Below are 23,095 nucleotides of genomic sequence, written 5' to 3'. Positions count from 1 at the left end.
ATATACGATGTCAGGTCGACTTCCTCGCGGTTCTTGTAAATCTTTGTCTTTAATTCCATGTGGATTTATCGCAATGATCTAACTGATGACTTTTCATCCAATGTATCATTCCTCATTGGAACTTCGCTAGCGTATGACATTAGCGCAGGCGGGGTCACCATTCCATTATCAACCCATAAAAAACCGCAGTACAAATATACTCGAAAATCACCAGTCAAAACAAAGATTGTTATCGCGTGGGAACAGAGATTTTATTACACTTCTCAGTGGATCATAAGGTGATCGGTAATAGACGCTACGATTACCTACGTCGACACGCTGTCGGGTATTATTGGCGCGTTGACAGACCAGTGTTTTTCAAAGTGTGGACCAGTGATTTTTGACAGTGTTCGCGACCCCTGGGGTCGCCAAGCCTCTACAAGGGGGTCGCGGAAGCTCGCGAAGCCCTAAAAAGCAATGGTTTTGTAACGTAATCGATGTCTGATTTAAGTACTTCATTGTGCATTATTTATTGTATTTAATTGACACCTAATTATGAAAATATAAACAAAAATGTACGGATTAGATATCTAGTATATATAATATATAAATATTGTGTCATGGTGTTTGTGGTTGCACTCCTCCGAAAGAGCTCGACCGATTTTTATGAATTTTTTGGTAGATATGAGAATAGGTAAAGAGACCAGCAGCACGCCTGCAATGTCGTTGGTGTTGTGAGTGATCATGGGCGGCGGTAGTCACTTACCATCAGGTGAGCCGCAAGTTGGTTTGCCCCCTGTGTTGTAAAAAAAAGTATATGTATGAAGTATATTTTATACTGCTTGGTGATTAGGGTGTCCTTATCTCTAATTTATGTGGCAGAACAACGTTGGCCAGGTCAGCTAATTAGTAATATAATAAAATATATACATCTTAGGAACCGTGGAGGGTAGGGGGTCGCAAAATATTATAACTTACAAAAAGTGTCGCGCTATGAGAAAGTTTGAAAAACACTGGTATAGACAATCAGGCAAGCGATATTGCTATTGGCAAAGAGTCACTCGTCGTTAAGAGCTCACACATTATACAATTTCAAGTGAACCAAAATGAATAGATGTAGTATTGGCAATTAGACTTCGCTCTGAAATTCGCTTCAAGATTGCTCTGATGAGAAAATTTTGTACAGCCAATAATAACTCTAAGTGTAATGCGACTCTGCATAATTTTAATACATAATCCCGTGTCATGGTATTCGTTAACGCTAATCTTCAAAATCACAACCGATTTAAATGATTTTGTAAGTGTATTGTTTGCTCGATCTTAAGATATAGTTTATATCTCGATAAGACATTAAGAGTGTATTCCACGAGGAAAAAAAGAGATTTAAAATGTGGTAAAACGAGTTATTTTGATTTAAAAACTAAACTACTGATCTGATTTTCATAACATTTCTATTAAACCAATCTATTAGTATATCCTTTCAAATAAAAAAAAAAAAACTTCCAAATCGTTTTATAACTAACGGATAACAAATATAAAAAAATACAAATTAAAATTACATACATATATTTGTATGTATATGTATGTATACATTAATTAATTATGTATTAATTATTTATTAATAAATAAGTTCATGTTTCGTACAGTTACGAAATTTCGTATAAACTTTCGTAACGGGTTGGCCATGTTAAATTCATAACCAGAGGAAAAATAATCTAACACTGAGATTCTAATGTATAAATATTGCATTGCTTTCTATTGACTATTGTACATTGAGGTATATTATTTTAGTACAATATTAAAAAAAATATCGACTGTTTACAATTGTTGTACAATTTTATGCTTAGAATGAACGTTATCAACTGAACTATATTGCATTAACCGTCGCTTACTAATTAGGACTGCATATTAATTATGTGTTTGGACATATGTCCAATTAATTATATGCCAATTAAATGCAGCCATGTCTGTAATTACAATGTATATTCCATACATTTTAGTTTTGTTCCTGGTTATTTTAATTGTACACACAGATATAAATGGAGATGATATGAGACGATGCAAATAAAACTGTCTATAAATCAGAATTAACATCGTATTTAGTATAATTACCATCATATTGTCTCTACTAATAATAAATAAAAAGCCAATGGCAGACTAAAGGGGAGATGGAAGGAGCGGCCCGTCTCGAGCTTCTGTTCTTGGGGGGTCCTCCAAACATATTTTATGTCTATTTATTTAAGTCTACTTGAAATTTCACTTGCACAATTTTAACTAGATAAAAATAAAAACTTATATATACAAATGTGAACTCAATAAATTTGTGATTTTAAAATTATACTAACTTCCTAAATTTGGGGTCTTATTCAGCTTTGTCGCCCTGGCTCTCTGACAGATTTAGTCCGTCACTTACAAAAGCTATATATTAATACTAAATCTACTGCATTAAATCCTTTCAAAAACAACGGCAACAGTCGAAGAAGGAACGTAATTAATACTACACTATTATTTTTTGTTAATCCTTTACTGTTTTTTTATACAAATAAGGAATTTCGAATCGAGAAACCACAGTTCAATTTTCACTTTTAAAAATTAATACGTAATATCTTCTTAATCAATGTCTGTGTGCCAACTGCTAACCGTTTTCAGGAAACAATAGTTCATATACAGTAACCCGAACGTAATGTTAACGCCGTGGTTAAGTGCTAATTGTAAATTGCATTGTCATCGAGTTAACGTCAACACAAATGCGTTAATTGGATGTAAACGACTGTTACCTAACCGCTCTTTCCGGATGATAAATTGAATAAACTCAAGAGTTTAGTTCTTTAATAAATTCAACATGTTACAGGTTTTAACTAAATCTGATATCTTTTTTTTCTTCTATATTTATAATATATCTGTAGAGAGGTCAATTCTGTACATGAAATATATTTCCAAAATAACTATCAGGGGGTGATTAGTGATCGATACTGATGCCAAAAATGTAATCAGTAAAATTTTTGTCTGTCTGTCTGTATGTTCGTTATAAAAACAAAAACTATTCGACGGATTTTAACGAAACTTGGTACAATTATTCTTCATACTCCTGGGCAGGTTATAGTATACTTTTCATTACGCTACGATCAATAGGAGCAGAGCAGTGAAGGGAAATGTGTCTGTTACATCAAAACCACTGAACCGCGAGGAAGGACAGGCTACTTATTTTACGAAAAATGACGGAAACGCGGACGAAGTCACGGGGAACAGCTAGTTATTAAATAATATAAAATTGCGCGTCATTTCTGAACCTTTAAGAGCTATAAATAGCATCGAGTATCAAAAGCGTATTAAAATTTAGTCAACTGTTTGACGTTTGGCTGATTTTTTTTTAATCAAAACAAAACGCACTTTTGTGTCATAGTTGCAATTAATTGTATTAAAAAGTACATTGTATTAAAAGTAGTTTGAATTTGGAATTATTTTTCCTGATAGAATATTTTACTTATATAATCTCCTCCTGCACATATTTTGACATTATTTTGCAATCTATAGGGTTCCGTGTTGGTCCTATATTAATTTTATAATAAGTGAAGGAATTGTTTTTCTGTGAGACAAATTGCAATTGCATTTATTAATATCTAATTGCATTGTATTTAACCGTGATGCAAATTTATTTATTTACTAGCGGTCCGTCCCGGCTCGCGCGGGTGGACATTTTTACAACGTTTTACATTTGTATCGTTGCGTTCACTGCGTAGGGAGCTTTACCTATTTCATAGATGTGCCTGCCCCCACCTGCCCTACTCCCGCGCCGCTATAATGCAGTGGTGGCGTGAGCTGCGCGCGGTACTGTACAGTACTTGGACATTGCAACATTACTTTATTTTTCTAAAAGAAAGGATTTTTTTCTAAAATAAACGTAGCCTAAGTTACTCCTTATTACATCAGCTATTTGCCAATAAAAGTCCCGTCAAAATCGGTCCAGCTATTTCAGAGATTAGCCGGAACAAACAGACAGACAAAAATTGTAAAAAATGTTATGTTGGTGTATGTACCGTATATATACATATACATGTAGTAAAATATTTAATAGTAGGTTATTTTAATATTACAAACAGACACTCCAATTTTATTTATATGTATAGATTTATAGAATTACCAACATTAGATACAGCGAAGCATTTTAATACGAGTATAATACACTAGTGAATTTTTTAATGGGTGATAATGGAATGGTAACCCCACCCGCGCTATTGGTATACACCGGTGGGGCACCAGTGAGGGATGATAGATGAGGATGAAGCAGGTCAGTTAGCCTATCGTAATGAATTCAACAAGAATTGTTCACGATGGTTTCCAGGGGGAACCACGTGGAGGTCGACCTGATAGGGCATATTGCTAGCAATGTCGAACTCCATTGCTAACAATCCCTTTCCCCCCAACACTAGTGAATTAGATCTAACTGATTTTACATTTAGAGGCAATCACATCATGCTTTGTTTGAGAAACTTTAAAGAAACCGACTTTGCTCTTTGTTATTATGTACTTTGGTTATTGTTCAGTTTCTTTTATCCAATCGGTCACGGAGCGGTGAAATCCACAAAAAATGTCAACGTGTTTTGATTTATTTAACGACCTTGGCGGTGTAACCGTTTGTGCGGCTCGTTTGTGCAGCTTGCACAGTTCTCTAACTTCCGATTGTCGTGAGTTGCATTCTTGTACAATATGCATAATTGTATTCATGGCTATAGGTATTATATATTAAGCACTTGCTTAGTATCCATAGAAGAAAAAACTTTTATAAGGGGAGCTTTATGAACGCAATAAAACCTAAAACAATGATTATTACAATTTTTGTCTGTACATTTGTGCATGCTAATCTCAGAAACGGCTTAACCGATTTGAATGTAGTTTTCACTAATGCGTTGCAGTTTATTTCACTTAACATTTAGTGTTTGTTTCATTTCAATCAGTTCATACATAAAAAAGTTATATCAATCTAAAGAATCACATATGAAATGCTTCAAAATCAGTTGAATTGGCTGAAACTTTATGAAGGTATTAGGTACGTAATTATCATTTGAATATATAATACAATATAAGACCGGATTCATGAAGACTTCCAATGGGAGTATATACGAGAAATACTAAGAAGCGGGCAGCGCCGCGGGATACGGCTAGTCTAACATAATTATAATTATAATCTAACATAATTTTATAACGTTTAGTTGTTAAGGCGCTAAGAGGTAATAAACAAACTAGCTGTCACATTTATAATATGAGTGAGGATAATAAGTGACTAAATTATACTTATAACTTGACAAAATAAAAAAAAAAAAACTCGTCTGTTAAATACCGCGATTTTTCCGCAGTTTATAGCGGCCATATTTATTTTCTACTGTCGTCATGTCACCCATAACACTTAAGACACAATTAAGACAGTATTTTTAGAATCGTGACATCATCTTGCCACCTGGATAGTGGGATGTTAATGGATGTTCATGGTTGTGGATTCACATAACATTAGAAAAATTTGAAAACGATTTTCATTCTTACTGTAATAATTATAAATGTGAAAATGAGTTGTTTTTTTATAGATAGCAATGGCAAGCGATCTTTCAGCCCACTTGATGGTGAATGGTAACCGTCGCCTATAGACACGAATAGCACCATGGACAACAGAATATATTCTGTCACGATGGTATTCCACATGCGTCACCATTCTATTTATTTGTTTATATCTTACCGCCTCAATGACTCGACCAACCATCATGAACTTTTGGTAAACACGTAGTGTTTGGAATACAGAAGGATATAAGCTTTTATCCCATACCATAGGATGCTACATTAGTAGTTGCCATGCTTGGCAGGCGGGTTGACAACAGTAGTTACGCTTTGGTGATGTTTTAAGAGGGATTTTACGGCCCATCCCTCGACCAATAAATTCGCTTAGCCGCCTCTTATACTCACGGGAAACGCTTAGTCGCCTCTCGATACTTAGATGGCGATGCCTTTACACACACGAATGATAGTTTTTTTTTTGATGGGTGAAAATGGTATGGTAACCCCGCTCACGCTAACGGGATACGCTGGCGGAGCACCATTGAAGGGTGATAGATGAGAATGAAAACAGCCCAATTAGCCTATCATGATGAATTCATCAGGAATTAACCATGATAGTTTCCAGGGGGAACCGCGAGGAGGTCGACCTGGTTGGGTATATTGCTAGCAATGGGATTCTCAGTCTACATTAGTAACAATCCCCCCCCCCCCTCCGAATAATAGTATTAGAAACTATTATTTCAATACTATTTTTAACACAATATATAATTCTTTTTTTTTTTCTTCAGCTATAACGCAATAAAGACATGGATTCAAGGGGGCAACGCCCGTACACCTCTTGGACCAGGCCTCCACATGTTGGCAGCCGCCGAAGCTGGAGTCCTGTCCTTGGTTATGACGAATCCCATCTGGGTGGTAAAGACCAGGCTGTGCTTGCAGTACAGCGAGGAACACTTGGCCGAGCACAAGAGATACAAGGGCATGGTCGACGGCTTGACCAAGATATACAGGACGGAGGGCATCAGGGGGCTTTATAGGGTAAGTTGTTATATAATTTGTATGTTGACAACACCGTGACATAGTAGAAGTTTCTTTTTTATTAATTTGTTATATGTCTTTATCATGTTATTTTCTTGCCAAAAACACAATCTGGACTTAAAATATTACTTGACATAAAAATTACTTTTTCAAGGTACATTTGAAGCATATTTGAACAATTTTTCCTAAAAGAAACATAAGCCGACAAATACCAGATGGATACTTTGTAGAAGTCGTCTGCTTGTCCCGTTTGTATTTCTGCCGTGAAGTTGTTGTATTTCCATGGTCGTGTTTCGGTTTAAAGGGTGGGATATGGCTATGAAACGGCTTGTTTGGTCTCCGTTTAGTGTAATAAATAATCGATTGGTAGAAAAACCATCAAACATGTAATTAGCTCAGTATACGATTTTTATAGTTTATTTTTTATACAACTTAGAATGGCAAACAAGCTGACGATCCACCTGATGGAAAGTGGTAACCGTCGGCTATAGACATGAGCAGTACCATGGAAATAACACAGTATACTGTTTCTCCCAAGATACTCCTTATGCGTTGCCATTCCTGAGGACTCAGGTGTTATTCCTCTGTACCCAGTAAATTCACGCCCACCCTTGAAACCGAAACACAGTCATGCAAGCACAACTGCTTCACGGTTGAAACACGAATGGGACAGAGGTACCCAAGCAATCGACTTTTATACAAAGTCTCCCTCTGGTAAGTGTGTGTAGAGCACATAAAATGTGTAAATGAATACGGTTGGCAACCCTACGGTTGATCTAAATACATAATATGCATGGTCGTAACGTCGCGTACACGTGCCGTAAAATAAACATGGAAAGTTTGAATCGTTAAACTGATTTGTATAGTTTATTTTCCATAACAATATTTGTGTTAATCTTAATCTCGACTACGATAATTCGTGTAGATACTTATTCCTACAATGGTAACTAATTCTACCTATCTTTGCGTTACAATACGAAGGCCGATATATTGTTTAGTGGCAATAATGTATATATACCAGAGGGTGATTATATTGCTAGCAATGGGGCTGTCAAACTCCATTGCTAACAATCCCATTCCCCTTTTTTATGTTTGTCACTTAAATTTAAATTATAATGACAGGTAGTGGGATTTAGTTAGGTTCTTGAAGATTGTTAATGACTGGGCGCTGCGTATTGAGGATGGTACTCCTCCGAAACGGCTTTACTGATTTTTATGAAATTATGTGTGCATATCGGGTAGGTCTGAGAATAGGCCAACATCTGTTTTTCGTACCCGTCAATGACAAGTGTGACCCACCCCTAAATTTTGTTAATTTTTTTTGTCAATTTTTTTTTTCAATTTTAATTTAATAAGACTTAGCATTGAAATATACTGTATGTATATTTATAATTCAAGTTTTCACGCTTTTACGATTAACTCCTGTTGTTTAATCGTGATTTTTATATGCCGCAATAGGGTTGCAAGATGACAATAGAATATAATAATTGTAGTACGATATATTTTCATGTATAGTTTTTGAAATAATGTATACGGTAAAACAACGTTTACTGAGTCAGCTAGTTTTACTATAAACACCTCTATTTATACAAATGTTATGTATTTACGCTAAAAAAAATTTCATTTAATAGTATACTCGTAAGTTGACAATTTTGTTTATGTCACATTTAAATAATCGTGCTTGGACAGTAAACATAATAATCCTTCATTAATACATACGGAAGTGAGATTATTTGTATATTATTATGTTTTTACTGTCAGCTACATTGATATAGAAAAACACAAGATTCACACTCACATATAAAAGTTACACTTTGAACTGTCCTGAATTTTAATTAAAAATAATAGATATGATAAGGTATGAATGGAGTCGTATATTTACTGTAAATAGGACACTACACATCATAGATATTATATAACAAAATTTGTATTAATACTTATTTTTTTGCTGTACCGGGGCCATTTGGTTCCGGTATAGAATAGGCCAGGCTTTCCTTTCCCATAAGTGTTCTAAAAGGCGACTAAGGGAATGCGAGGGATGAGCAGCATCGTCCCTCTTAAAACATCTCCTAAGTTTAATTGCGATTGCCAACCCGCCTGCCAAGCGTGGCAACTATTGGCATAACCTCCAAGTGGGAGGCTTATGTTCAGCAGTGGACAATGTAAGGCTGGTATGATGATGATGATCACTTATTTTTTTACTGTGAACATCACGAATGACGGTTAGAAATTAGTGCAAAATTTGGTTAAATGCGCTCTTTTTTTTAGTCTCTAATTGTGTATCTAGGATTTTTTGTATATCAGTGGCGAGTGATTACAACCGAAATGGACTTCAGTTCTGTTAATTTAGTAAATTGTTTCATAATGTAGTGATGAAACAATTTCAATATTATATGTTTAGTTTGTTGTTTTTGACACTGTTGACAATTTTTTATGTGAATATTAAATTATGAAATTAAATGAAATTTATTTGGTAGAAACATTGTAGAAAAGGTATTGCATTTGTAAAGTTTATAAGATGTCCATTATGTTTCGCCACATCAAATGGCATGTAAATATTAATTATTGAATTTATCCATGGCCATTTTATACAGGTACATTATATATTTAATTTTCAATTATTTACTACATTAGACAATAAATCACTACTAGTACTAAGTGCACACTTTGGTCATGCATTAAAAGCAGTCAATAAAGCTATTATAAATAATAAAATGATAGAAATGTCAAATAAAATTATAAATACAATTTAAATTTCAAACTAAGTCAATGTCACAGCTACATACATACATTTATAGCTTACAAAAATTCATTAATATTATACTGTCTTCTTTACATAGTTCCAATATCCGTATATTCATATAGGTACATAGATAGCGTTATATAGAAGCATTTTAAAATTAGCAAAATTGGGGCCCCGTTTTGGGTGCAAATTTTTTTTACATCAAAGTTGGCATGAGTTATGCCTCGTGTAGTATGTCATTTCTATGTAATTGTTTATTACGTTTTTAACCGATTTCAAAAAGGAGTATTTGAAATTGATTGTTTTTGTTTGTTTATTACCTATTGTAATGATTATTTTTTAGAGAAAAAGGTCCTTTTAAGCATGATTTTTTTTTTGTAATCGATAGAATTTATTCCCAGGTCCTCTTTTGTTTTTTTTTTGCGGAAATAATGTTTATTGTGATATCAGGCATTAAGTATCCTCTGTTGAACACAGGCCTCCCTTATAAGAAAGGGGGGTTTTGCCAGTAGTTGCCATGCTTGGCAGACGGGTTGGCAATCGTAATTAGGCTTTGTTGATGTTTTAAGAGTTACCCATCCATCCACAATTAAGTTTCCTTAGTTACAACTTACGATACCCACGGGAAAGAAAGAGATAGCCATTCTATGCCAAGACCACACGGAAATGATGTACTTATAGTAATAACACGGATAATAAAACTGATAGAACAAAACATTCTGTTACGTTTACACGGAAACAATACTGGTCACACGCCACACGTGCAGAATTAGAGCAAGGACATACAGCTAGATCGTTGTTGTAAAATATGAAACTACTGCAAATAGCTTTATATCATTATAATATCGTTTATATACCAGAGGGAGAAAATTTAACCCTTCAAAATGTTAAATTTTTTTTTTATTTTCAATAATGAAATGAAATTAAAATAGATTGGTTTATAAATCTAAAGTTTTTGTTTTAAATGATATATCCAGGACACTGAATTCAATCGAAAGCACGTAAGTCCGTTTAGTGGGTAAATTGGCTTCTAAAGATAGCTCACGGAAAGTTTTTACTATTAGCGAAAGCTGTGCCAAGTCACTGTTTCGCATGCCATTTATTTCTATAGATTATAGGGATTGAGAGTGTACGTTAGGTGCCCATTACATGTTTTGTTATTAGTGTGGCCATTACTTAGAAATTACCAGTGAACGACGGTCAATGGAATTTAGGACGTCGATATTTTGTACCGATAAGTCACATGTTCCGGAGGTTGATTACTAATTATAGTAATTAATAAATATTTTTCGAACGGAGTATTACGTAGAGTGGTAGCTTTAACGCTAGATGTTTTTAGGGATGATATTGGAAGGGTAAGCTCGCCTATCGGTTTACACTGATGGGGAAACAGTGATACGATGATAGGTATGAAAGAAAATAAGTCACTATTGTAACGAATTTACTAGAAATTAACCAATGGGAATCGCTTGGAAATCGGCATAATTGAATATGCCCTATATTGCTAGCAAAATTGGGTTGTTAGACCCCATTAGGTACTTAGAATTCCCCAGAATGAGAATTGTTCGTTCGGTAACCGCTTTTAAGTAATACAAAACAAACATAAACGTAAGATTTGTGTAATCAAGGGACCGTTTTTTGTTTATTATGGTTTCACAAACTGTGTCAAAATTTGTAACAAAACCTATTTGTTATTTATATAACTATTTCGATTATTCACAAATTTCGTATATAAGTTCATATGTAATTTTGTTATATATAATATGCAAGACAAACCGGATTTGAAGTTTAGTTGCATAACACCATTCTAGATAGTTTTTATAATAGATTAATATTAAATTTTATTAACTTTTTAAAACAACCAACAATATAAAAAAATACCATTGGATACGACATTGAAAATGGAATGTCTACATATAAATTATGCATCCATTTCTAACCAGCCAGTGAGGTTTATAGCCAAACTTAAATTTTATTGTAGTTATAGACGTCCATTGAACGGTGAAAGTTTTTTCTTGGTTTCATTAATATTATCACTAAATTGACAGAGCCTTTCATAATGTAATATAAAATAAAGAAAAACAAAATAGTCGCGTTTGTGTTAATTAATTATATAATGCTTTATTTAAAATTCTCAATTCCAAAAGTAAAAACTCCTAAGATCGTTTACTATATATATTACAACTAATACAATAATAATAATACAAGTGATGACAGCTGTTCAGTCGCAACACCTTAAACCATTGTTGCGGGATCGATGACGTCAGTTGAGTGACGTTTTTATATACCTATTATAACTAGCCTTGTTTGTTACGTATGCAATATTACGCAGCTATTAATAAAACTCATTTTTAAAAAGTCACCTAACTGACGTCATCCATCCTGCAACAATCGTTTATTTAGATCAAAGATTTCGGAATAGAATGTTCTTAGATTTAGATATGTGCTGCGACAGAACAGCTGTCGCATTGTGCAGTATAATTTGTTTTTTTTTTTGCTCGAACTATTTAGCATTAAGAAGTTTTATCTTTCAGACATTGATAATTTAAAATGAAACGGGAACAAATAATAAATATAAGATAAATTTATATTATTAACATAAACATAGAAAGAAGGTTTTCAATTAAATTGTATTTATTTTTATGTTTGTTTTAAACCGATTTATATTTCTTTTTTTATCTGAAAGGATTTACTTACAGATTGGTCTCGTAGAAATTTTATTAAAATTGATCAAGTAGTCTAGTTTTTAAATCAAAATAACTGGTTTTTCCATAATTAAAGTTGTTTTTTTTTTGTGGAACACATTCTCAAACTATACATTGTCTATATGTTACGCGATGGCTTTGTAAATTTAAAACAGATTTTTGCAATAGATCGAATATGACTCCAGTATTGGCATAAATTTTATTATTATTATTGTCTTGCGTATTATTCATTTTGTCACTGTTAATGACTTTTATGGAGTAAAATCTTATAACATTGCAGTTTTTTTATTTAAAAGACTACAGACAAAGTGAAGTATAAAAGCAGATTATAGTAGGTGGTATTGCATCTGTATTTGTGTCCATAGATTGTGGATGTGGCACATATTATCGCATTTACTTATGTCAACTATGTGGTATATCAACTGTGGTCAGAGGCGGTGTAAACTGATGTTATTTTAATAGATTGTATATTGGATTATACGGAAGAATTTTGTTTTTCAATGGCAAGAATTTTCATCATTTATTTATTTATTCATTAGTACAAATATGTGTACATGGCGGACTTAATGCTAAAAGTATTCTCTCCCAGTCAACCATAGGGAAGTGTCAGAATACTCGAATGCGGTACTACTAATTATTGATATACATACATACTAAAATTACATATATAAACGAATAAATATATATAAATAACAAATACACTTACACATATATGATATATACTATATTATACACAAAATTAAGAACAATATAAAGCACTTACTGCTCGGATAAAGTTAAAAAGTGAGCGTGAACGCTTTTTTTGAAAGACTGTTTAGTCGGTAGTGTCTTAATGGCATCAGGAAGCGCGTTCCAGAGTCGTGATCATCATTCAAAATCATGATGATGAAACACTGTATAATACTTATAACATTAAGCGTTTTCGGAGTTTAGCTTCGTGTTGAATAACGTATATGTAACAACGTATGCTAAATGATTGTTGAATTCACTTTATCTATTCAAAAGTTCGCTTATCGGTTGTAATGTATGCATGTTCGGAGTTTTGGGGCAACATGTAACCTATTTTTAGTCACGACTTCATTCGTGCAGCTAAGATATGTAGAGTGAGCGGGAAAAAAAAATATTTTTCCTTTTCCATCACAATTACTATGTAAAATTTCATGGTAATTGGTCGTGTCGTTAAGGCGGAAAACAAACTTTTCCCATATTAATAAGTAAATATTATAAAGCTAACCCAGTCGATCAAATAAATAACATAAATAAATTTGTCCAAAGTTTTCTTATCATTGTTTCCATTAACTTGCATTGATTTCCTTTTTAAAATAGTTTTTTTTTCTTAAAACACTTATCTGTTTGTTTATAACCTAACGTTATCCAATATTGTAACTGCTTTGGTTTAGTTTGGTGATAAATATTTATTAAACGTATGCTTATAGATTGGTTGAGTTCACGAGATAAGCGGTGTAGACTGCAACGAAACATAACTAGTTCTTACGTCAGCCCTGCAATGTATCTGATTGTATCGCCTCATATTGTTAATTTAGGACACTATTATCTAAATTGTTTCGCTTATTATTATGTGTACTTACCTATATATATTTATTTTCACGCTAGTTCTCTTGCAGGATAGAACTGTGTAGTGCAGTGGAAACTTAATCTATACTAATATTATAAAATGGAAATATTCCATTTTTTTGTAATTTAATATCCATGTAATGGATAAACTCAAGAACTACTTAATTGATTTTAAACTTTATTTCATTTATAGTAAGCTACATTATCAATGAGCAATATAAGCTATATATGTGTGTATACTATATGTGTGTGTATGTATATCTCAAATAATTTTGATTTATCTGATTTCTTAAACGTTTGTTGGTCTGTTCCAGGGGTTTGTGCCAGGCATGTTTGGAGTATCACACGGCGCCTTGCAGTTCATGACATATGAGGAAATGAAGAATCGTTACAACCAGTACAGGAATTTGCCTATTGATATAAAATTGGTGAGTGTTCCAACTACTTACAGCTATACTAAATACTCATTTAAATTAATTAAAAAGCTCTGAAATAATATTATATTTTAATTATTTATTAATTAAATATTATTGTGACTTAATAAAATTTAAAGCTACTATTTCGTTTCATTGTAATATTAATATTTGTATTTTAATTGACAATTAAGTATATTAATGATAATTAAAAAGTAATTAAATATATTTCTATCTTTATCGCCGTGTGTGCCACGCCATAAAATGGTGGCCCATTTTTCTTGCCCTTCCTTTTCTGTGGGTGTCGTTAGAGGCGATTAAGGGCGGACGAGGGATGGGCAGCAGCGTCACTCTTAAATTATCTCTAAAGCTGAACTGCTGTTGCTAATCCGTCTGCCAAGCGTGGCAACTACTAGCAAAGCCCCCAAGGGCGAGGCTTATATTTAGCAGTGAACAGTTAAAGGTTGATGTGATGATGATGATGATATAAAATATATTTCATTATATATTTTATTGAAAAGTTTGTATACGCAATTTTTCAGACGTCAGTGGAATATCTGACATTCGCTGCGATATCCAAACTGATCGCCGCCGGCGCCACGTACCCGTACCAGGTGGTGAGGGCGCGCCTCCAAGACCACCACCGCAGCTACGACGGCGCCTGGCACTGCATCCGCGAGACGTGGAGGTACGAACGAATCAGAGGCTTTTACAAAGGCCTAACGCCCTATCTCCTACATGTAACGCCTAACATATGCCTAGTTATGCTCATATGGGAGAAATTCACGAACAACGATTGAATCCACCTTATCTGATGGGAAAGTACACGGCTATTTATATTGTCTATGTATGTATTATTTTTTAATTTGATCTTGACAGCTGTCATTTGCAGGGTTTACTTTGGTGTCGTTTACGAGGTAAGATGTAGAGTTTAAGCACGAATTTTTTATAAGTACAACGTGTTCTTAATTTGAAAGTGCATTTTTAATTGTATACATATTTTTATTTTTGTTTATTTTGGACAATTCTACTTAGATTTTTTTCTTTGTATAATTTAATGAAATTTGCAATAATACTTTTTGTTATTATGACAGGTTTAGGATTGTTGTATTTTGTAATATTTAAATATTGAATGTAACAATTATATATTAATGTATGTTTCTATTTGTAAAACCATCGACAATTTGTGAAGCGACCTCTTTAATATTTAGTAAGTAATATGACTATGGTTACTCTAACAATTGTAAAATCTGTCTCACGACATATGTTGTGTTTTATATATTATATATACGAAATAAATTACTCGTAATCTCTTGTAAATAGTAGTAGTATCTTTCCCATCAGATCGTGACTGAATTTAATTTAATAAAAGCTGGCAACATTAGTCGGGTGTTGCCATGCGTAGCACAATTTAGTTTTAATTTGAGAATTTTGTGATAATAGGTACGTACTTATATGTTTCGTGTTTTATTAAATTGCCTCTTTTAAAGATCATTTTGTTTATTTTCAATGATAACGTTACATGTGTGGTGAGACGTTAGGCTATTTATAAGGTAGATTGTTTCAACTTGCTATAATTAATATCTAATAATAACAAATAATAGTTATTTAGTTCCTCCCCTTACACTCTCATAATTAAGTTGTATGCAAGTATGAAGCAATTCTAACTTAGATCCCTAATGTATACCTAGACTTTATCCCCGCCTTTGCTATATATAGGTTATTACATAATTTCTTGTCATAAAAAAAATAAAAATAAAAAAAAAAACTTACACTCAGTCGAACCATTTCATGTTCTATCGCATAAAAACTAGTACAATTAAAAAAAAAAAAAAAACATACTATAATTTATAATAAATACCATAGACGTAAATAATTTTATCAATACGTTATATTTATCGAGTTAAAAAATAATTCAAAATAAATTTACATCATTAGTTGGCGTATTGTTAATTAACCCCATGAAATACATCGTTGTGTATCATAATCGTTTTATTTAAAATATACATTAAGTTAAAAATTGGGTTAATAATAGAGTGGGGAATTTGTATCGTTTATTAATTGTAAATTCTGCGCGGGCGCATCCGTTTACGTTTCGTTTTATTGGCGTTATTATATCACTAATATTTAGGCAAGTCGAGAGTTAACAAATGTAACAAAATACATGCTTATTTGAAATATGTATAGTCGAATGTGATGTGACGTTTCGATTAATATTTTTTTTATCCTGACTACCACGTGACTAGGTGCCGCCTTTATTTGCGAATAATAAATTCATAAAATATGTGAACGAGTCGATTTCAGAGACAAGTCATAGAATGAAACATAATAAAATACGATTGATATTTTGTTTAAAGCCCCCGTAAACGATCAAGCGGTTTTAGTCAAGCAATAGCTTTGCCTCTTGGAAAACAAAGAAGGCGGAGCGACTATCTCTGATCAATATATGTGTGCTTGACTAAAGCTGCTTGACCGTCATATTATTTCCATTGTCATATTAGGAAGAAAGGAAAGTAAAATATTAGCCATATTATTATAATGAACAAGAAACAGAAATTAAGTGAAGATTTGTAACAAAAAATACTCTAGACTTGTTTTTATGTAAACAGATTGAAGTGTTGATTCTATATTAATAAATAATACAAATAGAGAACGGAACGCATCAGCGTATTCGATATTTGGAAAAATTGTTTCACTACTTACCGTTAAAAAAATATGTTTGAAAAATATGAATAATTATAATAAGCTATCGTTATCCTAGATGGATGGGACAGACAATTAACATTAGTAAATTATAGTAGACTTTTGTTGTAAACAAAAGATTAGTGCGTGGGTCAGTAGGAAACGCACCAATAATAAATGTGATTGAAAAAAATGCGTTATAGATTTCTTTGCGCTGAGACAGCGATATTTATTAATACCATATAACAACAGCTCCTATCATATATTGTGTATTTAAAATAAAAATGTATAAGAACTGAGGTGATTGATATATTAAAACAAAATTTTCTCAAAGTGTTTTTTAATAGAAATATAGTAGTATTCTCTCTGACTACCTCGTAAGGAATCTGGCGTGAAGATGGTAGATATTACAAGAGCTGTTGCTGTATGTTGTACTTTAGTGTTAATTGTTTTAAGTGGCTGGCCACAAATATCATTTAGTAAGACGTTATATTTTTATAATAATCGCTAAAGTTCCACTATTTCCACTCACTTCAATTTGTGTAATCAATAAATTATAACAAATTGACTTTGTGTCTGTTGTTTTTTTTTCTTCGAAATTATCTTAATTTTTTTTAGGAACCTTTACTTATAATCGAAGTAGGTAAGTGCCTCTTACAATTATCTAGTTATTTGGCAGTAAGGTACATAAGCCTATATTGCATAATAGTTAACCGATTTATTTAACTTGCTTTTATATCAAAATTAATGAAAAATAAAATTACAGTAACCCTAACCTCCTTATTTATAAAAACGTCAAACTTCTTATAAGGCCATTTTAGCTATTGTTTTGTCTCTTTCTTTTACACTAAAATTCAAATTTGAAAGAAAGCTACAAAACAGTGTAATAGTTAGATTTGTATTAGTTTTTATGAATAAGGGTTAGAATGTACATATACTATAGATTGTATTAGGACATAAAATTCGCAAGGTGAAAATTCAAAAACGAAAATTTTTAAATAAAATGTGCCATATATTTTTTCTACATATTCGCGCAGTTTAAATTTATAATACATTTTACATAGTCAAGTCCTGTTAATATATTGATTTTTCAGCCAAGATATTATTTCGAACCATATTTATATCGGTATATTTTTTTTTTCTATTCTATTATCTATTTTAAAAAATTATACAGATTATAAAGGACTTATAGAGGACAAATTATAGAGGAATTATTCATTATTTATTTATAAAGTTATATTCCATCTTTTTTTAAACACAAACAATTGTGATATTTTATTCATGCAAATACATAAAAAAAAACTAGGATTTTTATTACCACTTAAACTGTTTGGGCTTGTGTTCTTAATAGGTCTTATATTCGATTATAAAAAAAATAAAAAAAGTTCATTCTTCATTACTCATGGTAAGTAAATACACTAATGAACGTATCTACTATTCAATATTAAATGTACGAATTCCTGTTATTTCCAGGCACGAGGGATGGCGGGGTTTCTACAAGGGTCTGAAGCCAAATTTGGTGCGGGTGGTGCCGGCCACAATGATCACGTTCTTGACATACGAAAACATGTCGCATTACCTGTTGAAAAGTGCGCGGGAAATAAAGCTGCCATCTTAGTAAACGGGAAGGAGGCGGGTGATTTGATTTTTGAAATAAGAACATCATGTTCTTAGTTCAAAATAAAAAAAAAATTGAAACAAACTTTTTATATTAATTTCGAGGCAAAGGTCGTCGTTGCGATAATCCTTTATATGCTATTGGAATTTATATTTACTTATTTAATGACTTGTGCGATAATTAATCAGGCCCTCTAGACAAGTGGTTCCATCGACGAATTCGCTTGTCACTTGTCTAGCGGGCCAGTTTTATCAGTTCTTGCATATCAGAGATGAGTATTAATAACTAGCTTTTTGCCTGCTACTTCTGTGAACGAGTGAATTTCAGAAGTAGGAAAACCAATGAAATAGACCACTACCATACGCCATATCAAGATAAGCCATATACTACATTTTCAATTAGATCTTCAAGACCACAACTATGAAAACCGCATCTAACTTCCATCAGCCGGATCGAACAAATTTTTAAACACGACTGTTTTCGCTTCTATTGCTTTTCTTAGGATCCCTGATATCAATTTTTCTTTAATATGAGAGATATTATGTATAGACATTGACTTCTTACAATTTTACTGTATTTGTAAAATAATTTTTCAAAGTCAAATATTGTAATTATGAAAAGCACCACGGTATACGCCTAGTGTCGTAATGGGTTGCCAATTGCCATTCATGGGAATTGTTTTATCTCAATACCGTGTAATAATATTGTATTGTAAAATTCTTTATTATTCATTATTTCATAATTAACATTGGACACAAAAAAGATATATATATATATATATATATATATATATATATATATATATATATATATATATATATATATATATATATTTATACTTAATGCTAAAAGCATTCTCTCTAAAATTACATATATAAACGAATAAATATATATAAATAACAAATATACTTACACATATATGACATATACTGTAAAAAAAAAACAACGTTCACAAAGTCGTAAAAAAGTGAGGGTAAACGTTTTTTTTGAAAGACGGTTTAGTTGGTAGTCTCTTAATGGCATCAGGAAGCGCGTTCCAGAGTCGTGAAGAATGTAGGAAAAAAGATGTTTGAAGCGAAACCAGGTCGGTAAGAGGGGATACAAATACAGGGTTGCACTGTTTCATATTTTTTGCCCTGGCTTACAAATTAGGGTAACCTGTGTCTTGTAAGCCAGTTCCTTCCAGCCGTTGTAAGCCAGTTTTATGAATCTTATCGGATGTGGATATATTGTTTGAATGCGAATACATATTCATGATTTGCTATTATACGTGAATGCATTTATTATTTCTATGATAAAATGAAGAATGGAAAACAATATAATTGTATGATTGGAGTCTTAATTGGATTAATTGAATTATATTTTGATAGGATTTTAATTTTTTTTTAATCGGCCAGTATTTTTGTGTATGTTACGCTTTATATTTGCCAACTGTGCATCGATTTTTAATGATTCTTTGATGATATCACAATTAAAGTAGCCATGATTTTTGGTAAATATTTTTTAAATTATGATATCATATGCTGCGTCATTTTTACCATAAAAGTTCAGAAGTTCGATGATAAAATAAATTATCATCGTGGATTTTTTCGGTCATTCATTATCTGGTTACTATAATGGTTTTTTTAACGTCTATAGTGTGTCCAAGTCCATTTGAAGCCGAGCTAGTACCAAGAACTGATTGACTGACTGTAAAAAGGATTTTCCTGAGAGGATTTTTTATTTAAAGAATACGATAAATATGTGGCGAGGTACACTGATAAAATATTATTAGAATGTACTATATATATATATATATTTTTATTATCGAGTAATTGAAAAAGATTTCTTAACGGACAGGTAAATAGTAGTATTAGCTAATAATTTCGACGCGGGTGTTTAATGAAGTGACAGTTTAGCTGGTAAGAGTATTGGCAACACTGTGGTATGGAAGGCAAATTAATTATAGTTCAGTTTAATTCTTTTTTTAAATTAGAGGTAAACTTGTTTTGACTCCTACCGGCACCTACCGGGTACATTTTTTCTTATCGATATCAACAGTAGCAACAGTAAACAATACACATTTACAAGACTTCATTAAAATCGTTTGAGCAATTTCAAGATTAGCTTGAATGAACATCGTGACACGACATAATTTGGAAATTAATTTTAATATATAAATATATTAAGATTAATTTACAAATAATATTTTCTAAAATCTTATTCATAAAATCGTCAGAACTCTCATAAACCTATTTTAGCTATTGTACTGTTTTGTTTATGTCTTTTTTTGCTAAATTCCCAATTTAAAAAAATGACAAAACAGTGCAGTATTTAAAATAGGTTTGAAGAAGATTTTAGTTTTTATGAATAAGGGGGCAAATTTAAAAATTTTGAATTGTGTACTTATATATACTTGTTATTATATAATAGCATTAAAGTACTTGTATATTTCATATACCTATCTAATTAAGGCTTAGTTTAATTAAGTTTTAGGTTTATTACAAAATTATAATTAGGACTTGAGATTCATAATTTAAGTAAATTTTATTAGAATCACAAAAATTATCATAAAACTATATAGGTATTTATTAGTTGACTCGAAAAACGTTTTGTACCACCCCTACCACATTCATGAATTACCCATCTATTCGGGATAAAATTTATATTTTTTAGTCGAACAAAATACATATTTACAAGATTTCATTAAAGTCATGAAATTCGAAGATTAGCGTGAGCTAACATCATGCTACAGGATTTTAATAGATTAAGAATTGAACGTAGGCTGTGCACTTATGCAGTTCCTTGTTGTAGTTTTAATTTTCCTTATAGAGTACACACGTAGGTACGAATATTTATTATATTTTTAACCAGTTGTAAAATTTATGGTACAGTAGTCGTCTCCTCAAACTTCGATTACATAGTGTCTCCATACAAATACTTCACCAAAAATAGGTGAACATTTTTGTCCATTTTTTATTAAGTATATGGGAGAAACTATGTATATGTATGTATTGGGAAAATTAGAAAAAAGAAACATTACAAAATTTTTATGAATTTATTTGAACCAAGAAAGTAAACAGAGGATTCATCCTTATATTTACTTTGATTTAAATTCAAGTATACACTTATATTTTTGTTTTAAATTATTAAATATAGCCGCCATATTAATTAATGTATTTATATTAATTTGTTACCAATTCGAAAATATGTATGTTTATATAAAAAATAAGTGAAATTAAAAAAAATCTAAGCTGATTGTTTAAATTTCACATTTCTTTTTCTGTCTTGGAAATTACTTGCAACATAGAAAAAAATTTGTTATTTTTTTTTCAAATTGTCAAATTGGAAAATCTTAATTTCAATTTAGTGTATTAAATGTTGACATGTTTTTGATACTCCATGCTCTATCTATATAATTTAAAACATTCAACCTAATGATGAGTGAAACAATGATGGATATAAAAATTCTAGTTACTTTTTGAGTAGACTTAAAATTAAGTCTTTTGAAATTATTATCACATAACGCTGATTTTTATAAAATAATTCAACAATTTATACGATTTAGATAGTTTATTTAATTTTTACTAGATGGCGCTGTTTGATATGAGTAATATATAATATAAGCAAACAATAATTAATTATGGTTGGACCTTAACACAGTCGGCTGATGTCTAATAGTAGGATATACCAAAATTTATTGATTGAATATTTTGGTTTGTTTCAGCAACTTTATTTAGATAATTTATGTTATAATTTCAATAAAACTTCACGTTAAGTTCTGTTGAAATAGACTACGATTCGCTTAATTCCGATTTTTATCCCTCTGATGTTGATTTAGCAAAAAAGAAATATAGAACACTTATAATTTATTTCATGTTGCGTTGACAGATATATAATAGGATAAATTCACAGTTTCTAAAATTGAAATATTCATTTGGTAATTTAGCGAAAATATGATGGCAACATTAAGAGTGAAAAATAAAGAATAGTGCTTCAGTGTCGACTCCAGTATATTAAATTTTTTTTTCTTTGTGTTTCAGAATGTTGATGCTATTAAAAAATATTTAGGTCTTAGTTAATTTTTATTTATAATATGTTAGATTAACATAATAATTGATCGTGTGAGTTTATAGTGAGATGGGCCAATGCCAATTTATTTAATAAATACTATTTGTAATTAGGTAAAGTAATAATAATTCTGCAATGTTCTTTTAATTTGTTAAATATCTTTAAGTGTGTATGTTGTTATTGTTGCATAAATAAAGCTGCATGTAATGCCTAAAACTGTTTTATTTCCATATGACTAAATCCATCGCAAATCTGTAGTACTAGCGAAGTGACGATCGTAAATGAGGAGTCAGTGGATACAGGTTTTTTTTATACGACTTAGAATGGCAAACAAGCTGACGGCTCACCTAATGGAAAGTGGTAACCGTCGCCTATAGACATGAGCAGTACCATGGACATAATAGAGTATACTGTTTCGCCTATAATACCCCCCATGCGTTGCCATTCCTGAGGACTCAGGTCTTATTCCTCTGTACCCTGTAAATTCACGCCATATTCCACCCTTCAAACCGAAACACAGCCATGCAAACACAACTGCTTCACGGTAGAAACACGAATGAAACAGAGGTACTCAAGCAATCGACTTTTGTACAGTCTCCCACTGGACTGCTCTTTATGGCAATTATGGGGGAAGTTATGTTCAGCAATGGACGATAATGGAATGGTAACAGCCATCGCTATCGGTATATGCTGGCGGAATATGTTCAGCAGTAGACATAATATGATGATATCAACTGGTGTGACGTAG

At 31.9% G+C, this 23,095-nt stretch overlaps 1 protein-coding gene across 1 annotated transcript in view; it reads left to right on the top strand.

Annotated features, from left to right (window-relative positions):
- The window catches only part of LOC113518136 (mitochondrial folate transporter/carrier), a 28,854-nt gene extending 6,299 nt beyond the window's left edge, over positions 1-22,555 (top strand). Inside the window, exons 3-6 of the mRNA XM_026902914.3 lie at positions 6,312-6,561; positions 13,899-14,012; positions 14,540-14,685; positions 18,153-22,555. Coding sequence (XP_026758715.1) covers positions 6,312-6,561; positions 13,899-14,012; positions 14,540-14,685; positions 18,153-18,297 — 655 coding nt within the window. The 3' untranslated portion in view covers positions 18,298-22,555. The remainder of the gene's footprint in view (positions 1-6,311; positions 6,562-13,898; positions 14,013-14,539; positions 14,686-18,152) is intronic.
- The last annotated feature ends 540 nt before the right edge of the window (positions 22,556-23,095 follow it).

This window comes from Galleria mellonella, unplaced genomic scaffold (genome assembly GCF_026898425.1).
Source record: "Galleria mellonella isolate WM207_F2 unplaced genomic scaffold, CSIRO_AGI_GalMel_v1 utg171, whole genome shotgun sequence".
Taxonomy (NCBI): Eukaryota; Metazoa; Arthropoda; class Insecta; order Lepidoptera; family Pyralidae; genus Galleria; species Galleria mellonella.
This window is presented reverse-complemented; position numbering and strand designations above follow the sequence as displayed.